The sequence below is a fragment of the Poecilia reticulata genome, linkage group LG22 (assembly GCF_000633615.1).
Source record: "Poecilia reticulata strain Guanapo linkage group LG22, Guppy_female_1.0+MT, whole genome shotgun sequence".
Classification (NCBI taxonomy): Eukaryota; Metazoa; Chordata; class Actinopteri; order Cyprinodontiformes; family Poeciliidae; genus Poecilia; species Poecilia reticulata.
This window is the reverse complement of record NC_024352.1, coordinates 12,122,232-12,140,256: the sequence shown is the minus strand read 5'-3', so window position 1 is coordinate 12,140,256 and position 18,025 is coordinate 12,122,232. Positions and strand designations below refer to the sequence as shown.

Sequence of the window (18,025 nt, the reverse complement as noted above, 5' to 3'; positions counted from 1 at the left end):
AAGGGGGATTCTGAATCAATGGTTTCATATCACGTACATTCTGAGGATTTACAAGAAATAATTTAGCTGTGATAGTAGAGCTAAAATTACTTCTTGGATATCTTTGCAAAAAAAAAAATCAAAAGGTAATGCATTAACTCCAACACTTATAAAACCGCTTATAAGTCGACACTGCCAGATGCTTTGTGAATGAACAGTTACATCAAAAGTTTTCAACGCCAGTTGCAGTGCAAGTTGGAGTTCTGAGTTAAAAAGCAACCCTCTGATTTCTGTCTGTCTTTGTGTTGGAGCCCAATGCTCAAATGGGGTTAACAGGGCATCGAGACAGTTGGGCCGCACCCTCTGAGCTGATTTGAATAGCACCGGCTTTTTGGCGCGAGGCTGAGGGTAGGTCGTCTTTCTTCATGCCGGCTGTGCAGCCACTCCTCCCTCCCTGCCCCTGCTGAAGCACCCTGTAGTGGCGGGAAACACTGGCGGGAAAGAAAAGCGGTAATAGGCGGGTTTTGGGGGGGGCTTTAGAAAACCCGTGCTGTACCTTGGAAGCATGCCAGACATTAGAGGATACCTCAGAAACAAAGATCAATTGAAAAAAATAAGCAGGAAGAAAGGAAGCAACTCTACCTCTTTTTTCTGCTTTAAACTGGAAGTCAGATAAAGATAGCTGTGGGTGGAGACAAAGAACTGAGCATGGGAGGAGAAGACCAGAACAAAGAGGGTAGCAGCCTGGACAAACCCCCCTACTCTTTGCGTGGCCCCACCCCCCTAACACACAGCCTGGAGGCTTGAAGCAAGCCAAATGACTATTATAACCTTAATCAGACCTTTAAAGCAGCTACTCGGGCATGTTCACCACCACTAGATTCTTTGTTCTCAAAGGGATTCTGCTTAAACAATGCACCATAACCAAAGTCGAGTAAAGGTCTTTGAGAACAGCCTTCAATCTCCAAACTAAAGAATCCAAAAAAAAAAAAAGAAGGTAATTTGCGGACCTGGCAGCGCAGGCAATCAGCAGTCACATAATTGGATTTGTCGTTATTAGCTTTCAGAGATTGAGGGTTATCCCAGCCTCCTAATTCATTTTACCAGTAAAACAGGTATCACCTGAGTGGGAGCCAGTGTGGCAAATTTCACCCATTACAGAGCAAAATAAGCAGCGGTTCCTCCTCACTTCCTGCCTCCAATGAGTTTAACACAAAAACAGGAAGCCTGCAGAGCTTGTGCATTTCCTAGATCTTATTACGCTGCGTCTTTTCTTGTGTTTCACACATACCAGCCTTCTGTGGGGTGAGCGAAGGAAAACAGAGGCAGTGATTGTTGCATAAGCAGCATGGTATGGTGATCTATCAGAGGCCCTGACAACAACAGCAGTTTCATGGAAGAAGGATCTGCAGCCAAATGAGACAAAAAGAGCCATTAAACACAACTTGCATTCCCCATCTGATAAGATACAGCGAGGTATAGTGAGGCATTTAACTGTAGAATGATGCAAATACACCCCAATGCTGCAGTAATACGCAAATAAACAGGACTCCTGACAGAGCAAGATGTAAAAACTAGCAGAGAAGTGTTAGTTGGTGGAGGAGCAACAACTAAGAGGGTTGTTAGGGGTTGAAAGGGGATAGGGGGAAGGGCAAAGTCTTCAAAGTGGTGGTGGTGGGGGGGTGGGGGGGGTCAGAGGGTGACAGCACTGAAAGGGGGTAAATTCAAAAGATGCAGAAAGAGTCCTAAACTCAACTGAAGCAACCTTACACCACAGGGCCTAACAAAAGGAACATCTGCCCGCTTGACAAAAGTTTAACACTCACCATAAGAGCATCAGTAGCTCTGTTTTGAAGAGCCACAGTCACTCTTCAGCAGAGGCAACAGATTTAAACCTATTCGCAGCTTTATTTTGAAGATTTTCAACGTGGTGTTACTTGGAAAAATTGACAGAGCTGCGTTGGTTATTTTGGGTATGCAAATCTTACACGCATGCACTGCAATTTGCTTTGAAAACTTTTAATGTAGCTGTTCATTCACAAAGCATCTGGCAGTGTCGACAAGACGTAACTGGTCCCACAAAGTCAGAATATTATTCACAAGAATAGACAAACTGCACAGACAGAAAGTAAAACTGAAGATTTCTGAGAAGGACCATGTGGTGGAATGTGTAACTCTGTGGTTACTGTCTCTGTGGGGAAAAAAAAGAGAAAAGAGGACTGGTAAAGACATGAGGATCCAGCGGTGAAGGATTCAAAGTAAAATATGGTTGCCGTCTTTTCCAAAAGTACAAAACGTACAAAAACACACACTTAAATGTTTCACATCATCAAACACATTTTTACGACAAAGAAAGACAACCTCAGATTTTTATTTATTTTTTTTTAAGTTTCAAATGCTCCATTCATCTATTAAGGAAAAAATAGATAAGATTTGCCAACCGTTGAAAACATAATTACCATAAACATAATTCAGGACTCAATTGTGCCTAAGCACAATTCATGGACGGATTTAACCCAGGGCTGATTACTGTCACACCTAAAGTATCAACATATCAATTACCAGTAAGTAAAACCTGGATGACTGAATGAAGTACTCGAAAAGGTCAACAAAAATATTACATCATGCCTCCATCTAAAGAAATTTAAGAAGAGATGACAAACACTGTTGTAATCGACATTGACAATCAGTCAGCAAATAACCTTTAAAGGTCTTTTAATGGCTAATTAATATTATAAAATGGTTCACATTTTACTTTACTATGATATTTCATATGTGTTAAAAAGTTTATTAATGATTGCTAAGACTTTTGAGAAAACACTCTGGACTGATGACACAACCTAGTCGATGGAAGACACTAGGTTACATTTTTGAAAGCTGCTTTTTGAAACTCAGTAAGCTTTATCCAATACTAAACTGTATTTCTCAGTTGGAAAGAATTAGATAACAATAAGTTATAAAAGGCAAATAAAAATCAATCTGTATTAACGAAAATATATGTATCAACTTTACAAGATTTAATTTTGGTGCCAAGTTTAGTGCTAGAATTCACATATGGAATTTTTTTTTTTACTTGCAGATCTGCTCCACAATATTCTTACAGTGGGTGACACGATTCAAACTGTTAAAACTCTACTGTGTCTGCAGTTTGCTGCATTTTCATCCGCTTAGAAAGGTGTTAAACTGTACGGCTGTCTTTGGGAGCACCAGACTTGCTTAAAATGATTTACATAAAGAAAAAGAGCATGAGATTAAGCAAATAGGCTGCATGAAGGCTTTCAAGGCAAAATCTGTGACTGAATCATAACTCACGAGTCCATGTCAATGTAGATAATTGAGCCCTCTCAATTGTCTACATTGAGTAGATGACAGGAAAAAAGAAATTGGAGCATAAAATGAAACAAACATTTATTTATCTTAGGGTTTTCCACCTTCTGCTACTAATTTTGCTTCCAGTCAGTGCTCACGTTAAGAAAAGTGGAGGCAAGAAAGGGTTGCTAGGATTCAATCCTCTGTGTTTCCTGTAGTGTATCCATTAACCAGCATCATGGCTGAATCACTGAAGTTACTGCTGCCTCTCTGGGGGCCAAAGGCACTATAGAAACTGATTACTCTCATGTCCTAACATAACATTTTTATGTTTATTTTATTTTAAATCTCACATTAGGTGTCATACAAGGATGTGCAAAATTATTCAAGCCACAAGTTTTTTATTTTCCACTACAATGGAAAACTTTGCTGTGTTTGCGGTTCACACACAAGTTGAGACAAACCAAAACATACACATCTGAATTTGACCTCTCACCTACATGAGCAGGCCAAGCAATTTGAATGGCATCAGGCACTGTTAGATTTAATCATAGCAAACCCTCAGGCCATTAGTGAGTGTTTTTTTATTTTTTTTATTTAGTTTTTTACAATGAATGAACTCACAACCTTACTTGTTACTGTCCTGTTTATACGAAAGTTCCCAATATCTCAAAAATTTATTCCAAATATGAGACAAATCAACGTTTTTCTCTGTTTTTGGTAAATTTGAGATTCCAGAAACTTTAAAATATTGTACAATAAACTGTAAATCACTATTGTTAAAATTTTAAAGTAAACATCTCTTTTATTTAACGGAATGAGTAAATGTCTAAAATAGGTTGAATGTAAAAACAGCCGTAGTGATGAGATGTCGCAATGGCTAAAGTGATAGACTCTGGACAGCTTGGGAAGTACGATACGAGGTCTCTCAGACAACTGAAGAAAGTGTGTATGATGGGCTGTAAGACGGGATGTAGCTCTCATGTTTCCTCAATTCTGCTTCAGGTTGGTTGATTAGTCCCTTGTGAAGACTCCATCTCCTCTCTCGGAAGTGTGGTTTTCAGAATAGCTGAGTTCTGGGGCTCTAAGAAATTCAATGCACCATCAAGAGCAGAGGCTAAAACATATTCAATCTGGAGAGACTCAGACAGAGAAAGAAAGCGATTAAAGAAAGTTTAATGACAAATAAACATTAAAGTCCTTTGGCGTTCAGGCCCCGGCCGGGAATGTCAAGCTGGAGCTTCGATAAGTTTGATAAACATTCCTGATGCTACATAGGAATGTAATCCCTCCGGGGCCTGTACTGATGGCGGCGGTCGAAGAAGGAAGTGGCTTGAGAGCCAGGAGCAGAAGGAGAAGATGGGGCGGAGGTGGGTTGATCGCAGCTGGTAAGCGGAGGAGGCTGTGGCCAGGAGGTCCTTTTCAACTGGAGGGAGCTCGAACGATGATTGGCCGGAGCGAGGCTTGATCCAATGCTGATAGGTCCAGGGTGAAGAGAGGGAGGCGCTGATTGATGAGGCAGGTGAGGCTAAAGAGTCTTCCAGATTGAATTTGCGCCGAAGCTTCATCTCTGCAAGAAAAAACACACGTGTACTCCCATGGCTGCACAAACAAAAGAAAGTAATTCTATTCTTACAGTTTTTGTTTTTGAAAGCCATCAATCATTTTATGTTCAGTATATTTGGTTGCCAATGTTACATTTATCAATATTTCTGTGTCGTTCTAATAGGATTTAGTTTTATTTCTTTTCGTACACACTTTAGAGATTCTATTATCTGAGTCAGAGTTTATTTATCTCAAATAAAATCTGATTCAGTGCAGCCTTCAGGGGGTCTCTTGTCTTTCTCTGTGTTGTTTGAACTCAAAGTAATATAATTATTTTTTGTTTGAGTTAGTTTATCATGTAAAATTTGTAAAAAAAATAAAAATAAAAAATCTTAACAATGAAATAAAATATGGGATAAAGTAATAAAGTATGGGAGATTCACACAATCCCTAAAAAAAATACCCCTAAGCCTTTTTTTGTTCAAGTTTAATATGAAGATGAGTCCCTGGCAGCTCAAGAGGGGAATGACTTGAAGAACTTTTGTTGGGTTTTTTATAATTAGAGTGTGTCTGGACCCAGATGGCACAAGCGTTTGCACTAACAGGATTAGGATTATCTTTAGATTAGATTATTACCTTCTTGAGTTTGTCTCTGAAACTAACCTTATCTCCCAAGCAAGAGGCGCTGTAAAAGGTTAAAGAAATTAAAAATACTCCAGAAAAACATAAAAGGTTTGACAAATTACACTACACGTGCCCCTCATGATTATTTGACTTCACAGTGGATCCATGTACTTGTCTGTTTAAGGTTTAAAGTAAAACACAGATTTGAGAGTAATCAGCTGGGGCCAGATGTATCCGAGAGGAACATGCAGAGTCTGAATCATCGCTGTTATGTAACTTGGGCCTTAGCAAGGGAAGGGCATATAGCATGAAGGGGGAGTGAAACCCAAAACAGACCACTGACCTAGATCAGCAAATGGTGGAGATAAGTACCTGAGGAGAGGGAGGCAAACATGCAAAAGCCGGGTTAAAGAGAAAGACATGGAATCGGATTAAAGTAAGACGAAGAAAAATGTGATGAGTTTCCATGCCAACATGTGGTTTCTGCTTTGCAGGAAAACAGCATCTGAGTGGTTGTGAGCTACAGTGACACAAGCGGGCAGGAATGTGGGTCAGTAGGCAGCAGAGTTTGACAACTGAGACCGGGTCGAGGAAAGTTTTGTTACAAGTGCTGTTGTGGGTATGTGTGGAGCGCACACTCCTGGCCATCTGTGTGTCCTTTCCCGCTTGTGTTTTTCACATCTTCCTTGACCGTCAGCTGCTTGAAAATAGAATAAGGGGAAGGGTGTGTGTGTGTGTGTTCTGAATTGAGTAAGAGAGGGATGACTATGTCCACTTCTCCTGTGTTCAGAGCTCTACAAACTGATTTGCAACATTGAGAAGCCTATTTGAACTGCTGTGTAGTGAAAAAGCATTTGCACTGTACAGAGTTCTTCTGATTTTACAATTATGTTCAAGTCATCAGATTCATGGGACCAACATAACACGAGTAAGCACAAAGTGAAGTTTTCAAATTATTTCATTTATGTAAAAAGCTTTGTCAAAACCAAAATGAGAAAATGTGGAAAAATAATTTTCCAAACATAATGTATCAAGTGTTTGTGATAGTTGGCAATGAGTCCTTTACACAAAATTTGCCCCACTATGCTTTGCAGAATTATTTTTAATTCATCCACAGAAGATATTGAAGCATGTTAACAGGTACACCAAAGTGGCGGTGTTGAGTCGATTCAAGTGACTTTAAAGTCAGGCTCGAGTTAAAAATTAAATGACCATATACATGTCTTGATAAAATCGTTAAAGACTTTGGACCTCCGCTCCAATGACTCAATTTCAGTATGATCTGATCCCTCTGACCTAAAGAAACTCTATAAGTTACACCAAACAACATTTTAAAAAGGAAAGAGTCAGGTGTGATATGAAGGAACCATGACAGGTGAACAACGCACCCTGCTTTGTTCAGCCTGCCCCTGATATTTGCCAATGTTTTCTCCTGTTGTTCTGTGCGATTGAGACAAATGATTTAATCACTAATGGAATAAGATTATTAATATTATGTTGTGTCTAATTGATTTACAAATAATGTTTATTTCTTGTTTTATTATTATTGTCATTTATTCTTGGTATTTTCTTTGAGATTTAAAACTGCTGACAACATAAAAGCCAGTTTTTGCTGTCACTGTATAATGAGCTGCAAATTTTAAATACATTCACCTCAACCTTATTTTTGTTGTCATGCCTCCTTTTAAATATTGAGCCTCTGCTGGTTATAGTGACATTGCGACAAAAATCTCTTTGCATCTACTTTGCTGCTAACTTGCTTTTCTTCTGCCATATGCAATGACAGTGAAAACTGTCAGCCAGTTGAGATTTTCTCAAATCAAGCTGTATTGCAACTGCATATGCGCTGCAAAAGGTCCAGACTTTGATTAGCCCACTATGAAACATGCAACTAGTTGATTTTTTTTTTTGGTGTGTTGGGGATCCTCAGAGGAGGAGGACCTCCTGGTGTGTGTCAACAATGGCTTTTAATCCAGGTCCCCAGGCAGCACAGGCAAACAAAAGCATCCCACTTCTACCACCACCATGTTTGATTTGAGGATCATTAAAAATTTGGAGGGTAAACGTAGGATGTCTTCCTTTTCCTTTTTGTTTAGAAGTAGTTTTTTCACAGAAACTCTCTTCAAAGCCATTTTTGCCCAGCCTCTTTGTAATCGTTGAATCACCATTGACCTTAAATGTCGCACGTAAGGCCTTAACGTTCTGGATACTTTTGTGCTGATTTTATTAAGGCGACTGCTCCTGGGGGAGGTTCACTGCTGTTCAGTGTCTGCCCCATTTGGGGATAATGGGTCTCAATGTGGTTTGCTGGAGTCAGCTTCTTTTTAAGTGATTTCTCAATTATAAATGTCTGGTAGTAATCAGACTTGGGTGTGGTGAGTAAAATCAAAGAGAAAGTGTGGTTAGCACTGTAAATTCATGCTTTGACAAAGGGTGAAATTATCTTTTTCACAAACGGACAGGCTGGAAAGATTTTTCCTTAAAAAAAACCCCAAATATTAAAAAAAATAATTTTTTATTAAATAATTATTTTAAAATTGTGGTTGGTTTGCACTCTCTTTATCGTTATTTAATATTAACATTTCTGTAATTAGAGTAATTACTTTACGGTGTGTCCTAAGTTTTAAATTTGTAAAGTGAAATAATTCATATAAAAGGTAGCTTGCATTATCCTGACATTCATGTTTTCAGCATTACACTTTAATGTCACAAAAATGATCACAATTTGAAAATTCCTGGTCGTCTGTGTGGGATAAGAGATTTTTATTGCAAAATTTAATCTATAAACTTATTTTGTTTTGTAATTGCTTCCTGCATTTAGTCGAATTTTATGAATGAATGCCATCCATGTCGGGATGTTTGTGGTTGTTGCCTTGTGGGGGATTTAAAGTAAAAGCAACACTTTGTTTGGTACCCAGTATTTTTCTGTTTTAAAAGATTTAAATTTTTCATCACCGCCTTAGAAAGGCCTCAATGTAAATCACTTCCTTAAACTTACAAAAAAGTATCCGTTTGAATGAACCGCCTGCCACAAATAGCCTGAGAACCACAGTTTATACGCCCCTGCTATAAAGAAAAAGTAAGATCTCTGTGTGATAAACTGTAAATCTAGTAGTCATTCCCTTTTAAAGCCCATTTGTCGGTTACACTTTCACCTTTTTCTCCTTGGTCTTTATCACATCGACCTGTTTACTGCCAGCATGTGGGTCAGAGATAAGGAACTAGTTGTACCTGCGCCTTAAACCCATAAACCCATGAAGAGAGTTTATGGTCTGTTTCCGTCTTTGCTCTGCTGTCTTAGCACACACAATAACTACACTCATAACATACAGACCTGAACACACCCACTCAGAGATGGTGCAAATATTGCTCAATGTGTTTGTCTTATTCCTCGGAAAAAAAAGAAAAAAAAGCAAAACTGCAGAGGTAGGAGAATCTCCACTGCAACAGCAAGAGGATGTTAACAGTTGCGAAAGTTGACGACAATCTCACTTTTCAGGAATGAAGACACGATGTTGTTGTTTTATTTTTTTAATTGTTTTTATATATACTTTCTCAGTGAAAAGCTCTGCATAGCAGGCGACAGGAACAGACTGCAGGTTTTCACTGCATTTATCTTGTAACCGGTTTATCTGTGAGTAATGCCAGATCGACGAGAACAACGAGTAATTTTTCCAGTATTGGACGCACGCCAGAAACATGATGTGCTCATCTGTTTCTGTGGTTTCTCAGCCAGATTTACAGGTTTGAAACGGTTTTAGGTCCAAAATGCAGAAGCAGAATAGATGTATTCCATTACTTAGTTCGTGCATGCTTTCGTGATTCACTTCTTCAGTACAGCGCAGAAGCCAATCACCTAAAATATGTTAGAAAATTTGTACGAATTAACTTGGAGAACTATCCACTCTACAAAATCATCAATTTTCTATATTCTCCTCCTTGTTTGTGCTCTTCCCAACTGTCTATGTGATCTATTAGGGTGACTTCTTAGCTAGAAGTAGGCACCCTAATACCAAACGGTGCTCTGAGAGGGCACAGGAGAACATGTACACAATCAATCACCCATTCACTTCAGCAGTTCAGCGTGGCCAGAAAATCTGGTCTAGCAAGTTAACCGTCAAAGCTGCACAAAAACGATGGGATAAAGAGATCGTCTTCCTCTTTCTCTAAGGAGAATGTCTGTTTGACACAATGACAAAGCAACTCAAGAGTTTCTCTTGTCAATATTTGCACACATGGGATGAGCTAAGACCCCCACTTGAATAGTAAAATGCTTTCTCAATTTTTGCATCTGACCTGAAGCCTTTTCACAAGCATTTCCTTGTAACGGACCTCGTAAAAGGAACCTTTTCGTTTTCACTTCTCCAGAAACAAAAAGCACATGCAGTAAGATGTGATCTTTTGTTCCGGACCTGTATTAATTTTCGTCTACGTCCACCTCACTGTGAAATAAGCACTTTGCATGTTGCTTGTTAAAAAAGGTCATCACATGCAAAGCACATCTCTTGACGAGACCGTAGAAAACTTTTGTCAACAGCATTGACATCCAGGTAGATTATTTCTTGAGTTGGATGAATTTTGTGGTTGTTTTGCAACAGGAAATGCGTTAGGCAAGTTTGCTGCTATCTGCTCCAAAACCTGACATTTGAGCGTCATTTTCACTTCCCGATAGTGGCAGTTTAGGACAATCTTAAGAAGGATCTAGGTGCTTACTAAAACTGCTGCTCATCAGGTTAGTGTTATCTGATATTCTGTTTGACTTTCCACAGAGAAACACTAAAAAATGGCTTAAAAATTAGATTTTATGATATTGTTAGTGTCTTTTATTACTTTCAACAAATTTCCTCGGGTTCAGATGCCAGTTAAACAGGGGGAATGAAATCTTGTGCATCAGAACAGTTGCAAAAGGAGAAAGTGAACACAAAACGGGTAAAACAACAAACCATTCCCAAGACGGTTGGAGTTCAGGGTGTGTCGGCCTCCTCTGTCAGGCTAGACTACCTGAACCACATGGCTGCTAAAAGTTAACTAAACAAATGACAGGAGATCAGAGATGACTCATTCAGGCCTGCAGAGGCTCATCATTGCTGAAGTCATTGTGAAGCCAGCAGAAACTCTGTAATGGGAATTCAATTAAGGCTATGCTGAACTCTGCAACCTAAAAAAAATAAAACAGACGATGCTCTGCTGAAGGTTTAATAGAGAAAATGCAAGCGGATATGTGAGATTTGGTTCCTACTGATAAGGTAAAACCACAAATCTTCAAACAGAAGTACTTCACTTTGTGTTTTATTTCAGGGTATTAGAATAAGTAGGGCTGAACACAATATAGTTTCAAAGAAATTATAAAAACTATGCTAAATTTACTATCTATTTCTTACTTGTTTCCCATAAAATCCAAATGAAATCCACTAAAGTTTGGAGTTGTAGCTAATAGAAGATATTGAATTTAAAATGTATATGCAATACCACATAAGTTTTTTTTTTTCGTTTGGGTAAATAGACACGTGTGTGGAGTCCTGTGTGAAAAATACCCAGCTTGACACCTCCTTCTGCCACCCACCAATCAATTCAAATACAAAACACATCTGAGATACTGGAATGGGATATAATCCAGTGGGGTCCCAAACAAAGCAAGCAGCTGACAGGGGACACCCACTCAAAACGTGGGGCTCCAACTTCCCATTGACCCCAACAGATAACAACAAAGAAGCAAAATAAAGACAATAAAAAAAAACAAGTTCAGAGCACAACCGACAGATAATTTATAATATTTTATCTGGTTTTGCTGTAATCATTGCAATCAAAAGCGTTGTAAATATTATCAGAACTGGACTTCGGGTTGTTTAACATTTTTATCAGCACAAGGTTACTGATAATTAGTTATCTTGTGTTTGCATACACGGTGTGCTTTCTAAATACTTTCATTTTGCTTTCTGTGTGTTTGCTCAATTTTTCACCTGTTTATTAATCTACGGAGCTGCTTCTGTGCTGTTTACAACCGTTTGGGTCACGGTCACAGTGAGTTAACAGCAGCAAGGAGGAAGCGGTTCTGTCTTCCCATCTATTCACAACACAGCAAGAATGCTCACTCCCTGATACACTGACTCCCTTCCAGGCATCTGGAGGCTGTTTGGGAAATGACCTGCTTACGGGTCAGCTATATCCTGTCTTAGCGTAGCGAAACAGTCTCAGACAACCTTAGCCAAATCAGACCACACTGGTGTAGACGCAGACTTTTGTATGGATCTGCATTCTCTGCTGTGACAAGCAGGACTGCATATAGATGTCCAGAACTACATTTTAATAATCAGTAAATAGCTGACGATACAGCATGCAGCAAATTTAAGCCCAAAAGTGTTTTTGGTGCTCGGTTTTGTCGGTGTGGACATTTGAAGCGTTCCTCCCCTCAGAGCGCATACCTGCACCGGATTCAAGTAGCGCTTCACACAAGGGGCATTCCTCCAAAGATACTGATTGCATTTATGTGAGTGTGACCTACTTCCTGAGCACATCAGGTGGCCAGCATGCAGCAGCCACTGCAGAGGGGAGGATCCACAACACCACCACACAAATGCGGTCTCCCCTCAAGGGCAAATCTGAAGGACAGAGTCTCAACCTCCTTAGGAGCAGCAGCTGGCGTAAGAAAAGAAATACACGTTTAGAGGAGAGACACACGTCAAAATATTTAGGGTAATTATGATCATGTGTGTCCTGAATGGGAAAAGACGGTCTATCAACAAATTGACCCATTGATAAAAAAAAAAACAAAATAACACTGATATCAGTGTTATCTTCACTGATTTTGGACAGCATGACATAAAGTTTTAAAAGCTACACATTATAATAGTGATGCTTCAAAAAGAGAGAAACAGAAAAAAGGTTGTATCAAAAACGTCTGTGGTGGCATGTTTGTATTTTGGGGCTGTATTTAACGCAGGTGATGTTCCGGTATTGTGGTTTTATTTTATTTTTATACCTTTATAGTAAATATAAAAGAAAGCAAAGATTATATTATGTGGAGTTCCTCAGGGTCTAATTCTTGGGCCACTTTCATTTAGTGTCTTTATAACCTCCTTAAACCAGATTATGTAGCTTTACAATATGTTGAAATTCATTTGTTGATGACACACAACTTTATGTTTACCACATGATTAAAGTCCGTAACAGTCAATGAGTCAAAGATTTACTCCTTTCTGGTAATAAAAAAAAGAAACAAGTTTGTGATCAAAGCACAACCTTGGGACTGCTTTGGTGAGACTTTTAAATGACACAGTACATCTTTGTAATTTGGTCTGAATTGCAGAGCATCTTGTTGCTCCGTTTGACATAGTTGATAACATATAATAGATCATATGGAAAAGTGGGTGGGATTTTAAGCTCTTGTGTCTTAAATAAAGGGAATAATTTTCAGTTTTTTTTAAAATTAATTTTTTCTGAATTACTTGGTGTATAAAGGGCACTATGCAAATACATTTGCTTTGCCTCAGATGAACTAGAGAGTGTGGCGGAGGCTATTTGGGGAGGATGATAAATCAGTATAATTCGCTACTTACGCATTAAATATTCGAAATGAGCTTTCACAGTGGTGCCAGCTCAGGCTGAGTGCCGTTTCTGTGGGAACCAGTAATGGCTGAAATGTGTGCAAACCTAATCACATGGTGAGGCCAAAATAAATCATAGCGTTTGCTTGTTTGGAACAAAAACAATAAGACAAAAATGTTTGTATGTAAATATGGTATAAAAATTTAATGATGCTTTGAGGTTATCATGCTTTAAAAAATAAAAAACACAAACAACAACAATCAGAAAAGCATTGAAATCACAAAGTGACGTGTGAATATAAAGTACAGCGGTGCTACTTTTTTCCTTTATCATTTTTTCCTACTTTCTTAACAAAAAATAGAAGTCTGGTGGCACAGAGGAGCAAAGTTGTAAGACAAACTCTGGCTTTGTCTCCTTTACCCGGAGAAATATGCTATTATTTACAAAAGGATTTATACATCAAGTCATTATTCATTCACGCTTGCAAACAGAAAGGCATTCACACATATTTTCAATGTGCAACGATGAAATGAAAACATGAAATCCAAGATTTTTTTTTATTTACTCGTCCTGACTGCCTCACTGCTTTGAATGTTTGTAAAATATAAAATATTTCTTATCACAGCATACCTGGAAATAGCTTTGCATTAGCAATAAAAAAAAACTAAACAATTATGACCCATTGTTCAAAACTGTGCAAAAACAAAAAACAAAAAAAACAACAAACAGCACATCATAGCAAACTGATCCTCCCTATAGCAGGTTCACAGGGCGTGGCAGTGGATTTGACAGGAAGCCCACAGCCATATGATTTCATTTAAAAAGTATTTCACAGCTATTTACATGAGGCAAGTTGCGCTTATAAAAGAATAGCTTTCTTTGAAAGTGACAAGTAATTTTTTTTCGTGTGGGTAGAAGTTATCTGCTGTCAATGAGGCAGTTGTGATCAAGTCTCAGGAGCGTTTGAGTTCAGATAATCTGCGGAGAAGCTGCTGCTGCCTGGATCGGAGGCGCTTCTTCTCCTGCAGGTGCCGCCTCTCGCTGAGATGCAGCTCCTCCAGGTAATCCGTCGCCTGGGTCAGGATAGCCACCTTGGGGGCCTTGGCCGACTCGAGGCTGGGGATCTGATCCCGCAGGGCGGTGAAGCGGGACCTGAGGTCATTCCTCCTCTTCCGCTCCAGAAAGTTGTGGTTTCGCCTGCGGTCAGAGTCCTCCGCATCCGAGTTCAGCGGGGTGTCCGAGGGGGAGGGCGGCAACTGGTGGGACGTCGTGCAGGCGCGCTTGCTCAGGGGCTCCTCTTCGTAGTCGTCGTCATCCTCCTCGTCCTCTTCTGGGTCGCTGTCCGGCGAGCGGGCGGCGTAGTTGTGCTGCTGCTGATGGATGGACACGTGGAAGCTTTTGGGGCAGGGGTCCGCGCGGACCCTGATGGTGACCGGCTTCCTCCCACTCAGCAGCCGCACGCGGTTCTGCTTGCTCTCCACGGTGACCACGTCGATTTCTTCCTCGTCATCTGTCATCGCAGAAGAAAATAACTCATGAATTCCCGGTGGGAAGATTCATATGAGGGCATTGCACAGTCATCCTAAAACAACGGGTTTCTACAAAGTGGATTAAAGTGTAACTAAAGCAGCAACAAGGAAGAAACATTTGCAATAACGAGGCTTCAATCAGTGGCTATTCAATAATCTAAATGAGGAGATTCAAAGGTAGACGGCATTAATTAAGCTGGTAAATGTTTAACTTCACTCTGTAAGGTGTTCAGGAAGCGGAAGTGCAGGGGTGGGACCAAGATGGGGTAGGAGGGGTGGTGAGGCATTCCTAGAGATTTATGACCCAACTGCTCTCTTGGCAGCATTTCAAAAGTATTTCTTCAACCAATCAAAAGTGATTCTGTAGTAACTATGCCAGGCTCATAGCTGATGATGTAGCGGTTTCTGACCTATACCAGAAAACAAAAATGAAGAGACTCACTGATACATCTGACGTATTTAGAGCTGAGGCAAGAAAATGTGGCTGCATGAATCCAGTAAATAACGTCTGTCAGCAGGAGCTTAAGATTATTTTTGAGTGGATCTGGGTTCATGCTTATGTGACACGAGTCAGAAGGCTAAATGGGAATCAAAACCAAGCTAAGTGAAAGTAGCAGTTTCAGATAATAACTCAGAATGCCCTTTAGTAAAATTAATTCCTGTTGCAACAAATGTGCCTTGTTTAATCTAGTTTTACTTGCTAATGTTATTTCTAAAACAAAATAGATAATTGGTACAAAATGAATACAAATCTGGGAAATGACCAGGTATTATGATTTTTTTATCATATATTTTTTACACTGTTATTTTGAAAAGGTATCATATTTTTCTGGCCCGACACTCGTAACATCAAGATTAAATATTTAGGATAGAAAAAATAGATATGGTAAACTGAGATTGACATGGATGAAAGAACATGCAAGCATCAATTTTGATAAAAAGCTACTCGAAACTATAAATTTATGGAGGTAGAATCTAGGGGTTTTTTTCTCTTCTTTTATTATCATGGTTTATGGCAGCAACACAACTTGGCTTTTGATTGTAGTGTGTGCCATCCAGTGACATTAGTAGCCCCCATTTGGTCACCCCTCACAAAACTTCCTGGAGACGCCCCTGTGCGCAATGGCAATAAATCATGAAGACAGAGTAAATCCGCCCCTCCAACTGCAACCAAAGATAAAGAACCGAGGTCTGTTTGCCTTAAAGTGATAGGGGCGCGGTTTTTAAAAGGAAGCATGACCCGTTCAGCACAAGCAGAAGGCGCTTTTTGTCAAAGAAAGAGAAAGAGAGAGTCAAAAAACAAGTCTTATTTGAGGTTGATCTGGACTACCACTTCGCCTCGGTGCCGCCTTGCTTTTTCCAAATAACCCATTGTTGGTGGGCACAATATAGCCCAGAGGCAGGGCAGGGTGGGGCCGTCCTTACCGGAGGAATCAGAGCGAGACTCTGAACCAGACGACGCCGGCTTCCTGCAGCTGCTGGCGGGGAAGGTGAGAACGGCGGCGGGGTCCACGCACTCTATAGCCGCGGAGATGAGACCACCCGTTGAGGCGCACTGCGTCTTGATGGCCCGGACTGAGATCTGTTGGGGAGCCGGGGTCTGCGCCGCAGCCGCCGACACCTTCTCGGAACTACTCCACATGCAGTCCTGGATGATGTGCGCGCTGAGGTTATCAAAAAGCTCCGTGGGGTCGGGCGTGAACGCGCCCTCACACACCTCATCCGGACCCAGCACCTTGGTCAGCCAGTTTAGCTTGTCCCCCGGAGAGAGGTGCAGGGCAGCGTCACACAGAGTCCTGTGGGGGGACATGGGAGGGGTGGGCAGCAGCTCGAACTTTTTCCAGATATCCTCACTGGGTGCAGTGGACTTATAAAAATCCTCCTCGGTGTCGAAATCGTGGAAAAAATAAGACTGGAAACAATCAAACTCCATGTTTAGGCTGATAAAATAAAAATAAAAATAAATCCACGTTAATCCCAGAAATGAGGGAGATCCTGTGAAGTCCAGAGAAAAAATATCATTAATCACGTTACATCTAAAAGTTTCTCCCGTCCGACTGATCAAATATCCATCTAATGGGACATCATTCCGGGAACAGCTGACTTCCAACAAATGGGACCACATTAATTATTAATCCCATCTTGCGGATGCGCTCTTTGCAGTGATGGATACAGGCTTTTATTGAATAAGCTTACTGCATATAATAACACACACACACGCGCACACACACACACACACACACATTATATATCACGTTATCTTACGTTTCAATTCAAATCACCGTTAATTTAGTGAACAAAGAATGGCGTTGAGAAATCTCAAAGCCAAAGTAAAGCATTTCCTGAAATGCAGTTAGAGCTTTGTTTGGTACTAAAGCACTAGAGGGAAGAAAAAAAGAAAAAAAAAGAAAAAGTGAGCAGAGACCGGGTTAAAACACATCAAAGGAGCTCCATTTCCTCACCAGAAACTCAGCGTGTAAGAATCAAAAGTACTCACCGGATCTCTGCAGGTTCCAAAAGCGCAACTCAGCACATTAAAATCCGCCCGTTTCAGCGGATGAAGTCACAAGAAGCTGACACCATCGATTGTAAAGCGGCGGCGAAAAGGGACGCTGTCTGGAAATCTGTTTCAGTTTACTGTTGAAGAAATACGACTTGAAATTAAAAGCAGAGGAAAACACCACCGGGGCTCAGACAACACACGCAAGGACCCGCCCGCCTCACAATAGAGAGCCCCACTGTGCGTTTTTCGCGCCAGTGAGATATCCTGTTATATGGCGATAAAAGCGCAGGGAGGAGCCGCAATGTCTGCTGCGGTAGATCCGGGTAAAGCCCCTTTATTTGCATCAGAGACGTGGGGGAGGCGCGCAGAACCCCGCCCCAGTATGCAGCACCAGTCATGGCCACAATAACAGATTTACTATAATTGTTTCACTCCTATTAAGGATGATAACAACAATGTCAGGGTACAATTGTAAATTAAATGTAAGGTATATTTATTCTCGTGGCAAAAACGCGTGTTTCTAAAAAGGTGTTAGACCTAACGTTTGCAGTTCAGTAAAGTGGAATATGATTCAGAAACGTAATAATAATAAAAAAAAATTGTTCAGTTGAAAAATTAGAGGTTCATTGCACACAGTCTGATAACATCCAGGATTTTTTTTTTCTTTTTAATTATGGCTTACAGTTGTAAAAACCTACAACTTAATTTATCAAATAATTCAAATACTACAGGAGACTAGCAGCAACAAAAACAAACCAAAAAAAAATCTTTAATCCATAAAAGTTGAGTCATAGCTTATATGAGCTTAGGGAAGACAGTAGTCTACCAGACAGTCCTTTACAGCGAGGATAAGTCACAAAAGGTCTTGGCTAAACAGTCTGGTTCCATAGAGTGCTGCTGCCAAGCTTTTGATTGGAAAATTAGGTGGCGGGAAAAAGTGTCCTTATGCAATAGCATCATTGAGAGGATTGCGAAGTTAAGCCCATTACAG

At 40.2% G+C, this 18,025-nt stretch overlaps 1 protein-coding gene across 1 annotated transcript; it reads right to left on the bottom strand.

Annotated features, from left to right (window-relative positions):
* Positions 1-13,183: 13,183 nt before the first annotated feature.
* LOC103458578 (protein L-Myc-1b-like) lies at positions 13,184-17,294 on the bottom strand. Its single transcript, XM_008399493.2, has 3 exons — positions 17,029-17,294; positions 15,957-16,526; positions 13,184-14,512 (listed from the first exon to the last, which is right to left on the bottom strand). Exons 2-3 carry the CDS (start codon positions 16,462-16,464, stop codon positions 13,956-13,958), a joined length of 1,065 nt encoding a protein of 354 aa, XP_008397715.1. The 5' UTR covers positions 16,465-16,526; positions 17,029-17,294; the 3' UTR covers positions 13,184-13,955.
* Between the last annotated feature and the right edge of the window lie 731 nt (positions 17,295-18,025).

Excerpts from the sequence above, each read along its gene's own strand:
- LOC103458578 (XM_008399493.2), bottom strand. The coding sequence starts at position 16,464 with ATGGAGTTTGATTGTTTCCAGTCTTATTTTTTCCACGATTTCGACACC. Across the intron at positions 14,513-15,956 it reads GTCTCGCTCTGATTCCTCCG|ATGACGAGGAAGAAATCGAC; the intron begins GTAAGGACGGCC and ends CTGCGATGACAG.